The sequence below is a fragment of the Periophthalmus magnuspinnatus genome, chromosome 24, assembly GCF_009829125.3.
Source record: "Periophthalmus magnuspinnatus isolate fPerMag1 chromosome 24, fPerMag1.2.pri, whole genome shotgun sequence".
In the NCBI taxonomy this organism is placed as follows: Eukaryota; Metazoa; Chordata; class Actinopteri; order Gobiiformes; family Gobiidae; genus Periophthalmus; species Periophthalmus magnuspinnatus.
Genome location: NC_047149.1, coordinates 19,225,138 through 19,240,082, shown reverse-complemented (window position 1 = coordinate 19,240,082; position 14,945 = coordinate 19,225,138). Strand labels below are relative to the sequence as shown.

The 14,945-nt window shown below is 37.5% G+C and overlaps 1 protein-coding gene across 5 annotated transcripts in view; it reads right to left on the bottom strand.

Annotated features, from left to right (window-relative positions):
* Positions 1–14,945, bottom strand: part of cdc42bpab (CDC42 binding protein kinase alpha (DMPK-like) b) — an 83,008-nt gene that overhangs the window by 16,010 nt on the left and 52,053 nt on the right. For all 5 annotated transcript variants that reach the window (XM_055232104.1, XM_055232106.1, XM_055232105.1 and 2 more), the window contains exons 8-22: positions 14,635–14,835; positions 13,990–14,128; positions 13,809–13,918; positions 13,410–13,489; positions 12,002–12,180; positions 11,121–11,243; positions 10,577–10,710; positions 10,117–10,238; positions 9,228–9,348; positions 8,548–8,658; positions 7,687–7,934; positions 5,857–5,962; positions 2,482–2,606; positions 578–683; positions 347–495 (exon numbers count right to left, since the gene is read on the bottom strand). In XM_055232104.1, the coding sequence (XP_055088079.1) occupies positions 347–495; positions 578–683; positions 2,482–2,606; positions 5,857–5,962; positions 7,687–7,934; positions 8,548–8,658; positions 9,228–9,348; positions 10,117–10,238; positions 10,577–10,710; positions 11,121–11,243; positions 12,002–12,180; positions 13,410–13,489; positions 13,809–13,918; positions 13,990–14,128; positions 14,635–14,835 (2,054 nt within the window). The remainder of the gene's footprint in view (positions 1–346; positions 496–577; positions 684–2,481; positions 2,607–5,856; positions 5,963–7,686; positions 7,935–8,547; positions 8,659–9,227; positions 9,349–10,116; positions 10,239–10,576; positions 10,711–11,120; positions 11,244–12,001; positions 12,181–13,409; positions 13,490–13,808; positions 13,919–13,989; positions 14,129–14,634; positions 14,836–14,945) is intronic.

The following is a 14,945-nucleotide window of genomic DNA, read 5'->3' as shown; positions in this document are numbered from 1 at the left end:
TTATCTGAGAACAATGAAAAATATCTTCTCAATTGTTAAATGTTAAACGCATTAATAAGAGGCAGATCATTTAAAGGGCACTATGAGGCTTTTTGACATTAAATGTATCCATCTCTATGGAGACAAATGGGCAATGGTACCATGCAAAGTTACAGACCAAAGAGAGATTTGCCATATTGTTGAACATTACAGGCAAAGCAATAACATGGAGACAATCAGGCAACAGAACAGTGACATAGTGCACCTTTAAGACTACTCTAGAACCTCTGATCGATTTTACTTTATGACATAGTTTTGTTTATGTCTTTTACGATTTAAATAAATGAACTAGCTTGTCTGTCCAGACCATTCAGTGGAGATGTTGTTGGCCTTGCTCTTGTTCAGCTCGTCCTGGATGCTCTGTTTGGCTCTGATCTCTGCATCCAGAGCCGACTGCAGCTCCAGGCGCGCAGACATGTCCAGCTTAGCAAAACGACGCATCTTCCAAGGCATGTCCTAAACAAAAATCACAATATATAATGAATTTGACTGCATTGGGTGAGAAATTTGAAGTAGTTTATTATTATTATTTTTTTACCGTAGCCCGTGCTCCCAGACTGGTGTTCCTCAGTCCCTCCAGCTCCTCTGTCATCTTTGTGGCCAGAGCCTGAAGGTAACCACGAGCATCCTTCTCATCACTCACCCTGAAAAACATGATTTGCAATCCAGAGCTCATTACTTGTACAGTTAGTATATATGCTGCACATAACATAGATCCTTTTGGGCTTATTAACTGGATTTTGTCTTAGGAGCTGGCAACAACCCAGAGACAGAGCTGCAACAACTACAAAGAACAAGACACTAGCTTACTTGGTTAATATCTATAATTAGTCAAATCCAGAATGATACCTCTCTGTATTTTTTATACAAATTGTTTCTGGTCTTCTCGCCCTTGTTGTGTCTCAAGCCCTGCCAAACATAATTACGCAATCAGGTTTGTTTTTATCAGTAACACCTATGAAAATAGTTCAGTGTTTTGCTCATTGAATTTGCAGAAATCTGCAACGATTTTTAGTTCCCTGTGTTTTTTTTTCCCTTTATTTTTTCCAATACTGATTTACCACGTATGTCCTTGTCAATCACACCCATCTGAACTCACATCTTTGTAGTGACGAGGTGTGTATTCTGGATCAAAACATGGTTCTAACTATAGTTTATTGAAAGTCAATATAGTAATTATTGTTTTTCCTACATGTGAATAAATATTTCTTCAGCTAAGATTTTTAAAAAATGGTTCTGCAAAGGTATATGGGTTATTTTTCTTAAACATGTCCAGTGAAACCTCCATTACCTGTGACTGACCACCAGGGGTCACTGTAAATCATGAAAACAGCTGTATCTGTACATTCTCCTCACCAGCGTCTGTATGTGTGGACCCCAGACTCCTCCCTCCCTGTGTTTATGTGAGGTATGTGTGCTATGTGCAGACTGCAGCCTGGACGTACAGAGCTGTCAGCTGCACAGACAGGTCAATGCTCCCTCATCTTCACAGGCATGTGCCACATGTCCTACTGCAAATTTACACCCAACACATTTGTAGACGAAATAACTGAAGAGTCAGAGGGCTTGGCCGTAGGTATGTCACGATTTAAAATTTTGAAGTGCGATATATTGGTGAAGACAATATAAATGATAAACGATACACTGAAACAAATAAAACACAATAACGCTAAAGCAGGATTATGCTCCAAGCCTATTCAAAAAAATGCAATAAATTAATAGTAGAATGAAGCATCTTTTGAAGTTAGTTTACATCTATATTGAGTCACAAACCCTATACATCTCAAATCTTATCATTGAACAGAAAAATACCAAAAAGTTACCACCTTGTACAAAGAAAAAGTACCCATGATAAATATTGTCCCCCAAAATGTGTTGTTTCATCTATGATATATTGAATGATAATTCCATATTGCAATTATTGTGACAGGTCTACTTGGCTGTGGTGACTTTTAGATAAAAACTGAGACTTAAGGGAGAGTCTGTAAATGTTTTTACTTGGTATGTATAGAAGAACAACTAGTAGATAGCGATGATATGCTTACAATTCATTACATATGCGTATTCTGGTATTGCGAGTACATCAAGTATTATGGTTCAATATTACAAGAAACTGCAAAACGTGACCCCGGATTAATTTAAATAGAATGCAAATGATTAAATAATTCCCTGATTGTGGGAAAGTTTTTCCTCAAGTGATACAGAAAAACAGCCGTTGTCTGTGTGAATGGTCATGCATTTTAGCCATGTCAGTCAATTTGTAACTTTTGGAAACTTAACCAGCACAAAACTGATACACACCAGCTTCATCTGTAACTTCGTCAAAAACAAATGCATAAGTAACAAGGTGGATTAGCTCACCAAGCTAGCATAAAGTTGTCTTGTAAACCTGAGGATACTTCGTGTTTGGTTTTGATACTTAAAATGCTGTTAAAATCTTACCATTGAATGATCTCAGTAATCTGTGCCTCCCAGTGTGCCACACTCTCCTTCTTATCAGCCAGCTCCCTCATCTCGTCCTCCAGTTGACGGTTTGAACTGTTCAACTTCTCAAACATACTTGTCAGCTGAAAAACACAACCGGGGCAGGTGTTGAGCAGAGAGAAGCAGACACCGTCCAGTATTTTCCTCATAAAAAGTGTCTAAAATAAATTGCAAAAGAAAAAAAATACATTACATTGACTTGCATTCATTTCCATAACTTTAACCATAGTTACTACTTACCTAAGCTTTATTGGCAAGTAGAGCTAAACGTTAACCTATTTTTAATTATAAAGGATTTAAATCTTGGGGACATGTCTCTCTTAAGGGTGTGTGCGGAGATTTATCCCCCACAATGTGATAAAAATCAACCTACATATAAAAGATTTAGAGACTAGATGTGCTGAACATATAAATTTTAACGTAAGAGCAGTAGGGTCCATTGCACGAGGAGCGTCTAATGGGAATGTGGTCCTTGAGAAAAACATCCTCTGAGCAGTCCGCATTCTCTGTCCATGGCGCTAAACTCTGGAACTTCTTAACCCCTTAGCTGAAACTGGACCTTGACTGGGGTGGTTTTAAACATGAACTTAAACATGTCTGAGGGAGCAGTCAGACATGTCATCTCTGATAAACCTGACCTGCATTTGACTTTGTATATTGTTCATAAAGTGAACCTTGTATGTTTATTGTAAAAGGCCTTCTAGGAACAGACATTGCATATTAGCCTTGGCTACTTGTCCTTATCAAATAAAGAATATTATGAAAATATATTACTCCTGTCGTAGTAAAAAGTCTATAATTTTAAAAACGCTGGGCATTTTCTGCTAAAACAGTAAGTAACAGTGAAAGTAAGTAACTGTAAATCATAACACCTCCACTGTGGACGTTACACTGAGCACATTCTATTAAAAGACTATAAAATATAAACTCAATAATAAACTCAATGCCCCCAGTGACAGCTTTATGATTAAGTCACTAATTGACAGTATACAAAGTGAACATTTCTTTGTAAAGACTTCTTGATTTTTTGGCACTGAGTCGAGTTCAGGCTGGACTTGGACCACTCCCTTTTCCTGCAGCCGTCAGAGGAGCTACACTTACATCACTACAAGTTCGAAGCTGCCCTTTTGTTGGAACAGAGTGTTTGTTTTGTGGGCACAGATCGCCTGTCTCCTCTGTCAGGACTCTGAGGTAATAGGCAAGTCGGGACAGTCCCACAACAAGATTTAGCAACTTCATGTACTCTGCAGCTATGGAACCCCGGCTGCTCCAAGTCCTAAGTGTTTAAGCCTTGCATGGAAAGAAAAATAGACCTCACACAGCAATTGTATCTTATTTCCCAATCTGAAAATCCAAGTTGAACAGTATAAACATTTAATAGTATTCATTCATTCATAACAGTGTGATTTGTCAGTTTCTCACTGTAAGTACCACCCCAGAAAATATTTTCATTTTGTAAACCAATGCGTGTAAAGGAGCAACATTATACCCAATATAGACAGAATAACACAAGCAAGATAGCATTATACCAGAAATTAATAATAATTTCCTCAAATAAAAAATAAATACAATATAATACAATATAGAATACAATATATATAATGGAATAAAAATGACTCAAAGCAGAAATTCTTACCAAAATACTTAAGAGCACCACTAGAAGTCTTTATAACCAGCCAAGGGACAAGAAGCACAGTTTAAGAACAACACAAACCTATACTACTCTCAATTATATTATGTAATGTTATTATAGACCCCAAAAACCCACTGAAACAAGCAATATGAATCCAATCACAACTACTTCACATCTGTTAACTGCACATTCCAAAACTGAGCGGCACAGTTCAAAGACACATCCAGAAAAACAATAATATTTTGAAGCTAAAAGAATTAGGACTTTGTCTTTGCGGCGGCCAGTGTGTACAAAGATCTAATCAGTCATGAGAACTGCACATTTTAAAACAATATAAAGATTAAAATGATGAATTCAATAGTGTCATGTGCTTATCATTTACATTAATATAAGCTACATGCCTTCAGATCTAATCGCATATGTCAAAATGCCTCCCACTTCTAAAACATCGTTGAAATTTGGGGTCTTTTTCAACTTCCATTTCCAAAGTCAACACAGCCCCTAATTCTTTCAGAGTGAGGAGGCGGCATTGGAGGATATTGAACAGTGATTTCTTTGGCATCACGCTTGGATGGGTGGGATGAGGAAGAGGAGGGAGAGAAGGGGGGCGGAGGAATGCGATGAAGGAGCAGAGGCGGCCCATAGGGGTTACCTGGGGTTAGCGGTGAGGGGAGTGTGGGTAAGCTACGAGCCAGAAGGAGCAGGTTTCAACAGGATGGGGAGCACTCCTTCAACTAATGCAAGTGGATAAGACATAATGCAGTCCCAAGTATGGAGGAGGTAACAATAGTACATAAGCATAGTTTTGGTTTTGAGGCAGTACTACTCAGTACTATCTGAAAACCTTCCTTTTAAAACTGTGCTCTGTCAAAGTATGAGTCATGAGAGTTGGATAACAAATGTCAGGACTGACCGATTTTAGTATTATTCATCATTATAAATGTCAAGGTTGGATTATTTTAAGAATTTCAAAAGATAAGGCTTATCTACAGGCTATAATAATACATAATAAAAGTCTGTCAAGTGGGTTGGCGAAAAAATAACTTAATAAACCATTTACTAAAAATGTAGTTTATTAGTTAAAATATATACAAAACTCGTGTGACGTTTGTTGTAAGTTTTACTCACAGGGCTTTTAATGCTAAATAAATTACACAAAGGCTTATTGGCTCTATTTAAGATCATAACTGCATAGTGTTAAATAGCAGTACAGACAATACTGACTTATTCTGACCCACCTTTGCCTCTAAATGTGCTTTCTTTGTGGTGGCACTTCTGGTTAAGAGGAAATCCTATTCTGTAAAGTAGGCTGATTTGTGTAATATGTTCAATGTTTATGTGCACCAACAAGTCAAAAATGTTGGTGCCTTCTCTGGGGGTGTTTAAAACGGCTCTGTTGTATGTAAAGAACTTATTTGCTATCAAGATTGGCAGCCCCATGCAAAATAATACAACCCAAATGATGACCCAGACGATGGCAGCGCCCACGTCAACTTCCAGAATAAGTTGAATAGGTGGTTACGTTATAGGTTTATCTTATTGTAAGGTCACGTATACTTTATTGTAAGAACGTCCTTGTAAATGAACTAACTTATTATTGATTATTGCTAACCATTTTATTTAAGTTTTCCATTTACCCAGAAACATGGCTAACTCAGTAACACATCATATACTTGTATCCATGTGTTTTGCGATCTTACCTTATCTAGTTCACTGGACAGCTTCTTGTTTTCATCCATGAGAAGTACCCTCTCTCTCTCATATTTCTGTTTGTACTCCGTCTCAAACTCTTCTCGCTCGCATTGGCTGAAAAAACAACCACACAAACATTAAAACCCATTACCAGTGTTAAATATTTAACCGCTGTCATTTTATATTCAGCACAAATTTGTCACAATAAGCACTTAAAGCATTGTGCAGCCAAAACCTTCTCAGTTTTCCTAAAATACTTGCTGCTAAAACCCAGGTAGACATTTTTGTAGTCCAAACACATTAATGCAGAATCTGATACTGTTTGAAAATGAATTGGAAAGTAGTGAGAGTAACCGGGCAGAAGGGTAGACCAGCGGGTACAAAAACAAATCTCTAAATCTTTCTACTCAAAAACAAGATTGTATTAAAATTTGATTAGCAAAGCAGTCCAAGAAAGTAGAATCCGGTGGTCTTAAGTACTTGGCGGGGGGTCCAGGGCAGAAAAACGCATGGCTTCATTTCTCGGTACTAAATCTCTAGAGTTTAAACACAGAAAAGGGGCACTAAAAAGGGTTGGGACTAAAAGGGGGTTTTGCTACAGTGAAGGGGTATAAGCTGCATGGCCTCGTATCCAACAAGCAAAAATATCTGGTTTGGTTCACCGTGGCCCGCCTTTGATTGCATAGCAGAGGTGGTAGCATTTTACTCAAAAAGAGTTACTGTTATAACATCAAAATACACAAAAATTTAAGTAAAGCAGGCATCCACAAAAGTAACATAAAAGTTGAAAATAAAAATAATTTACAAACTAGTATGTAACATCTGATATGTTTTGGTATTAATAGTAATGTAGTAGTATTATGAAATCAAAAAGTCTTCTAATTTTGGGGTGGAGTAGAAACACATAGTGACGAACTAATGAGCCATAAAAAGGGCAGGCCCATCAGTACAAGTACATGCAGTCATAGAGATTGCCCATAGATTACTTTATGTTGGGCTGGGTGGAAACTGGATTGACTATGTCTGGCTAGAAATTACATAAAGAGACTTAAACACTGGTACAAGACAATGGGAAACTATAACTGTCACATTCATTACCTCTCAGAATCATCACTGTAAAAAAACAACAACAATAATGAGTTAGAACAAACCCGCACACATCTGTAAAGTATTGCCTAAGTATTTCTACCAAGTCTCTCTACGAAAATAGCTTCTAAAGTAGTCTAATACCAAACCCTGGCACATTAAAACACCACGTTTTTCAAGGTACAGCATGTTTTTTTTATTATTACTATTTCTGTATATTGTATCTTTGTCTTTGATTACATGAAACATCACTGTACATAACCATAGTAATAGCCACTTATTGTACCCAATAATCTTGTAGTTTGTTTTATGTCCTAATTTATCATGCATGTTTTTGATACTTATTCTACTGCTGTTCCTGTACTTTGCAGCTGGAACAATGATATTTTTGCATTGTGTGACAGAAAAAGGTCTCTTATCGAAATCATAAACTATTCTGAACTTAGAATTTCCTGATTTCCTGCATTACTAAGGCTTTAGTGAAGTTCAAATGCACCTTGTTTTTTTTATTTGGCCAATACAAGATACTGCCAGACTTTATGGAGACTGGTCCACAAAGGGTGAGGTGGCAGTGGTCAGTCTGCTTGTCTGTTATTTACCAATGACCATTTCACGGTTTGATTTTCTAACTTTCTGTTGGTTAAATCAACAATTTTGGTAAGCCCTGTGAGGCGACTGTGATTTTGGACCAGAGAAAAATAAACTGAATTGAAAAGGGTCTAACATATTTATCACTTGTTCTGTAATAGTACCTCTCTCTTCGAGTTTTGTCCAGTTTGTCCTTAAGCACGAGGATCTCCTTCTGCAGAGCCAGGTGTTGACTCTCTGCATCCCTCAGTTCTTTCTTCAGGGCCTTGAGCTCAGAGCTGTGCTGGGCCTCTCTGCGGGACAACTCCTCCTCGAAATGCAAAGTCTTCTTCTCCAGATCCCCACGTAGACGCCCAACCTCCTGAGACTGGTCAGCGGAGGGGGAGGTGGCAGCGGGACCAGGCTGCTTCAGCTGGGAAGCAAGGAAAAACATTAATTAAATTCAACATTAAAATTGACGTTTAGAGTGAATTAATCTTGGCTCTGCACCATACATGCACAAAGTGGAAGAGTCCAGACTAGGTGTGGCCAGTATTTTAAAAAAAAAAAATGGCTCTCAATAGTTTTTGCATTACCTCAATAACAATATTCAGACATTTTAAATCAATTAGGAATTGCCGTAATTTTTAACAGTTTTACTTAGACAATACGCTATATTGCACTTTTGAATAAAAGTGTCAACATCAAGTTTGTAAAAGTAAGTCTGAAAGCACAATACATTTTTATATGGATTTTTAGTTTATTTTTTGTGCTCTTAGTAAAATGTTTTTGAATTTGTTTAAACATGCTATGTACTTATAAATTATAATAAATAATACTTTATTGTGTAGTAAAATGTTATTGTTGGAGTCCACTGACAAATCTGAAGGACATTACCAATACATTATTATGATTTGCTAACCTTAACATTAATTATTGCCAATAAGAATATAATTGTTTTATTCTGTAATCATTAGTCTATACAATAAATCTTAACCACTGCATTAAAAGTGTGTGCATCTTTATAGTGCAGAGCTGATACTCACTTTGAGCGCCTCCAGCTCCTCCTCCAGCTGACGGCTGTACTGCTCATTTCTCTCTCTAAGCTTTCGCTCTTTTTGTGCCTCTGCTCCCTGCTCCTCAGCCTGAGACTCCATCTAATCACAAGCAAACCAGTCAGTTCGGCTCAAAAACACACAATATAGAGACGTGACATTCATTTGGCCTTCAGATGGAATATTTATTGGTGTCATTTTTTCTAGTAGGAAGTATTAGGGTTAGCTAAAGGTTACAGCTGTCTTAATGGTAGCAGTCTAGACTGACAGGATCAAATTATCTACATATAATTCAGGAAGGAAGTGAAGCTGGCAAAGAAAACATGTAAACGCTACTGTTATCATTTCAGAAGTGGGTAAATGCCAATAAGTGTGCTTGAGTGAGTATCATTAAGTAGTGTTAGTATTTAGTCATAACATTACTAATACTGAGGTTACTAATGTAAATTCAATTGAGTAAATCATTAAACCCACATCTGAATAAATGATCAACTTGTATCTTAATATGCATCAAAAAAGGCTTTAAAAATAATACCAATTACCATGTAGTTAACAATATGTGGTCACTAAACTAAAGTGACTAAAACACCACAGTAAAATAAAATAAAATGGTGACTGACCGCAGCGTGGGCAGAACAGGGAGAACTACCAAACACAGGGCTCTACTCTACCTCCTTCTTTGATCTCTCAGCCTTTCGCACCTCGAGCCTCAGAGCCTCAACCTTCTGAGTCTGACTCTCAATCTCCTCCTCTTTATCCCGCAGCTGACGAGACAGGCGTTGCTTGGCCGACCTGAGGGAAGAGGCATAGGAGCATGAAGATACGGTTTTATTGATGTCACGGTAGGGAATTTACCCTATAGAACAATAAAGTGTATACTGCTGGGTTTCAGATGACATCAAAACATTCTATAGGCTAATAATATCTAATACAGTTGGGGCAGATAAAAATAATATTGTAAAAGTGCTGATTTTTTGAGTAATACAATGAGTTCTTGGGTCTAGTTAATAATGGGAATCCTGAGGTTCAATATTTGTTAATTTCCCTTTTTGGAAATTTCATGGCAAAGTACATCATCACATGTTAGAATCGGGAAACCATAGATGCCAAAAAAGCGTAATCAAATCAAGTGTAATCGAAAACAGCTATGCATTAAAATGACCCCCAATCCAAGTAGAATCAACTCAGAATCAAATTTAAAGATTTAATAAAAAAACCAAACAAAAACGCTATATTTATTTTACACAATGATAGTGGAATTTGAAAGAGCTTTATTATTCTAACAGTATAGAAATTCACATAAGACTGCTTCTAGTGGAGTATTATTTAATCAATAACAGTAATGCAAATAAATTGCATTAAAAAAAAAAAATAATTAAAAAAACAAAACAGAATGAAACAGGCTATATTTTATACACACTGATAGTTATGATCACCTTCAACTATGATGAGATTGTTTCTAATGCAGGGCTACTGCACATGATGTGTTCTGAAGTGAGACAGTATTGTATGTAAAGGTTGTGTTTTGAGATGTTGTTCATAGGAGCCATGTTCCTGTACCTGAGGTCTGTCAGCTTCTCGTTGAGCTCAGAGAACTCCTTCAGGGCAACTTTCCTCTGAGTGTGCGCCTCCTTCAGCTCCTTTGACTGAACCTTTAGCTTCTCATTGGCATCTATCAAGTCCTGCCATTGTCAAAAACAGTATATAAATGTGCTATGACAACACAAATATAAAGGAAAAAAAAATATTATTACGTTTTCATATTCTTTTTTTATGTCTATACTAAAAGACAATATAACACAATAATATAATTTATGGACTGTACTTGATCATATGAAAACAAAAAAATCTCACTGTATCAATGTAGTAAACTCATTATTACACACTTGCATAGGATTGTGCAGGATCCCAGTATATGTAAAATGCATCTGAACCAGTTTCTGAATAAGTGGCCTGGTTTAATGCACAGTTACATCATTAAACTCTGGGCTTTGGTGCTTTGGGACCGTTTGGGCTGTACCTTGTGCAGGTCATCCCGCTCTTGTGTCATGCTCCTCATCTGTTTCTCTAGAGTTTTAATGTGTTTAGACGAATCCTCCAGGTCTCTGCGCGCCAATGTCACATCTTCTAACTGCTTCTCCAGCTGACCTGAGTCTAGCAGAAACACAAGAAAATGTTTAAAATAATCGTATATTGAGATATTCTAGGCGCTTGTAAAAAGGGTAAAAATAAAATTATTAAAAAACAAAGGAATAACAAAAAGGCAGGAAAATGTAAATTATATTACTGTAAGCCCATTAGAGACAAGAGCATGGGATCCTAAATTAATGTTATGAATATAAAAAGAAACATGCACTTTTTACAAACAATATTACAATTCAATACAAGTCCCTTCTTACATTATGTAGTTAGTAGTAAGTAAAAAATATGGATAAAATATGGATTCTCTGAATGAAAATCGATCAAAAGCTGTTTTTCTTGTGCCAATAATTGTGAAGTGATTTTCTAATATTCTAAATCGTTTCTTCTCCTTTGAATAGTAAACAGTAAAAGTGATTTCTAACCTGCTATTTGCTTCTTGAGGATGTCGATCTCACTCTTTAGGCTCCTGATCTCCACTTCTTTGTTAAGGTTGATGGGACTGTCTCCGGAAGGGTGCTGTAAGGCCTGCACCGTCTGAGTGGATTCTGCACAGTAACAAGGGAAAAAAAAGTTATGAATGAATAACCCTGTGAGCTATATCAACTCAAAGAGCATACTGTTGCAAAAAATATTATATGAGGTGAATTCAGATCTAGATATTCCACATGTTAAACTCAAGGTCAGTTTATCATCTATTATTTTTCATTCATCAGATATGCAAATATGTTCATAAACAGAAAATGACTGAGCCTATTGACTCCATAATGGGCATGACACATTATGCAAATCCCACACAATGTTATTATGGCTGTGTGAGTCTGACAGTACAATACCTCTGAAAAGCCACTTGTCTTCTGAAAACAATGAACCAATAAAACAAACACATGCCCATAATTACAGGCTTAGAACATGTCTGGCCCACCCCTGAAACCGTCCAACCAAGTTGTTGAGTTGATATATTCCGTTGCTACCACTTTAAAACAACATTCTAATTAGCTTTAATAAAGCATGAACAAAGACTTAAAACTGACATTTGTAATTAGACTGGCCAGCCTGGCTATGTTGTATTAGATACATACCACCATTAGATGCTATCTATGTTATTGCTGTTTGATAGTATGCCAGCTTTGGCCTGACAGAAGAAGGAACAGAGGAGAGGAGGGGAAGGGTGAACAAGTTTCACATCTGCCATCTACTGGTCATTCTGAATCAAGATTTTGTTCATGCTTTATTAATTCTATTAAAAGTGTACTTTATAAAGCGTTACCATTACTTTTATGTCCCATTATTTCATCATTCTCACCTTGTAATTTGCGACTGAGTTCTAGTTTCTCCTGCTCGAGTCGTCTGATCCTCCTCTCATACGCCTCCACAGCCAAACTGTCCTCCAGGCCACGCTGCACCTCCAGGTCAACCTTCTCATGGCCTGCTTTACCGGGCTCCCCTGACAACTGTCGCAGGCACCCCCGATCTGACAGGATACTGTGAGAGGAAAGACAGAAAAAGATACAAATATAATGTGCATGTAGTTAGTTTAGCATACAACTGAGTCAAACAAAGTGCCAAACAGAGGAGATATATATATTTTTTTCCTCCTTGATGTGGTTGATGTAATGAGTCTTACAATGAAACTGGCATTATTTCCCAAAAAACAGAGCTTATTAAACAAACGGTTCCTCTAATGTTTTAACAATTATTAATATTGTCAATATATATCAACTTTGGGGTATTTGGGAAACTTTCTGCAGTTCTCTAGCCCAAGTTCATGGTGATCACGCACACACCACATTCATACTAGGCACAGAGGGTGCAGTGTCTTGCCTCAAATTTGGTCTGAGTGAGTTGGGTGACCAGTGCTTTAACTGCTCTAACTACTGCACCACTGCCGCCCACCTTTCTGCAGTTCTCTAGCATAGTTCCATTCCGCAAGCTCAATAGTACGAGTGAGTGGTGGGACTAAACACAGAGTAATTTTCAAGGCTAATCAATTCTTAAAGGCACAGTATTTTATAAAGATGCAAAACTTGTAAGCAAGACTTATGGGTGGGTGCATGTAATAGTAATAGCCATTTACACAACTGAGTCTGGGTGACAATGGCAGAAGGAAAACAGTTAAAGAAAAGCTTTGGTGAAAGATAGAAAAAGTTGTTGGTAGGAAGTTGAGTCATGGAAGACTGTAGTGGTAGACACAACAGAGGAGAGGTCGACAAACAGAAGAGCAAAGATACAGTGGGAAAAGTGGAAAGAGGCGACTGAAGAGATAAGAAAACCAAGTGTTGGGTTTTTCTCACGGCTGGTGATTTAGTGTGTGATCTACAGCACCTTATTAGGGAGGAGAGTGCTTTGTTTAAAAGACAGGGATGTGTGGAGTCTGGGAAAACCACCCATTACAAATACTTATGGTGAATCAGATATTTTATTTGTTAATTTAGATTAGCCCATTTTAATTGCAGTGATCAGTGCATTCTTCGGAATATCCATAAACATATTTATAGCACTGAACTCTGTTCCAGTTTTTATTTGCCTATTCATGGGTTCAGCTTGTATTGAATTGTTAACTGCCATCTATGGCAACGGCCCTAACTCTTCATAATTCTGAAACCCATGGATGGATGGGGCGCATCCTGGCAATTGGTCACAGGGCTGATACAAAGATATACTACTAAAACAGACAACAATCCATCAATAATTAATATTTATTTATTACTTACCATTTACTCGTGTAGGTGAATCCCACAAAGGGAAGATGGTGACCAGAGAAAGCAGTGTGAGACGGAGGCGGCATGGTTTCCTATGAGAAAAAATATGTATCTATAATTGTTACCATTTGACTTGTAGTACAATAAACCTTTATATATCCACAAGGAACAACAAAAAATACAAGCCAAAAGTTATATAGACAAAGAACAACAAAATAATGAATAAAATACACCAAAATAAAAATGGTTATAGAAAAATTTGACAGTGAATTAAAAGCATAGAAACATTGCACAAAAAGGGTTAAAAGTGGTTAGATTCAAATCTGATCAAGCCAGGACCCCTCATAACATGGTCTCCAGTTAACAGTTTAAAAAGGAACAAAAGGTGCTAAACATTTTACAAAATCATACCGAGTTTTTGAGGCAGTCGTCATCCACATCGAAGTTCGAGGTGTCTGTGGGGCTGCTGACCTCAGGGATGTACGGGGCCTCGCAGGTGAGGATGTTGTCCCAGTCGATGCCTGAGTAAAAAGGACATTAGTGATATATATGCATCAACTCTTGATGCGGAGGTGTTGGACAGAGTTTGTACCAGAGAAGAAGGGGTGCTGTTTGAAGTCCTCAATGCCGTTCTGGCCCAGTCTGTGCTCTCTGCTGCAGATGAGGCGTTTGATCAGATCTTTAGCATCTTCAGACACATCTGTGACCTGCTGAGGAAACTGGAATCGCTCCTGAGAAAAAAGTATTTAAAGACCAGTTATAATACGTTTTTACTTCAATATTTTATGAGAAATACATGTTTTAAATATTTAGATTTTTTTTTTTTACTATCAAAAAAGCACAAACCTGAAAATATTCACTCTTTCCAATCTTGTAAATTTTGGCAAAATCATGACTCAACTAGAACCAAGTTGTGTGGACCCTTTTCACAATTTTTAGGTTGACTTTTTAAATCAGAAAGGGGTGCTTGTCTTTTACTTACCTAATGAATAAACTAGAACTAAACCATATCAAAATCAGAATTTAAAAATCTGTAAACCAGGGGTAAATTAGTATTGAATTGAACTAATCAAGTTTAAACTAGATCAAAAACAACATTTTAAAAGCAGGACTAAACCAGCTCTAAATCAGGACAAGACAAGTGTTGAAAACCAGGTCTTAACCAGAACTGCAAAAGTGTCTAGAGAAAATGCGCATTCAATGTCACCCGTAAAACCCCTCTCCTACAGCTCGTTACCTTGTGGTTCATGATTTTCCCATAGGTCTCCACAAGACTCTCTGCATAGAAGGGCGTCTCTCCGTACAACATCTCGTACATGCAGACCCCCAGGGACCACCAGTCGCATTCAGGCCCATACTTGCCCTTCCCGTCCTCCATGGCCTGAAGGATTTCTGGGGAGATGTAGTCAGGAGTCCCGACCGCGACTGAAGACTGGACCTAGGGGAGAGACAGGTTTTAGATGACGACATAACATTCTACAGGCCTATAATGATTCACTGAGACCGGGCCCAACATTACTGCTTGTACTGCTTTAAGGGTGTGGTTGA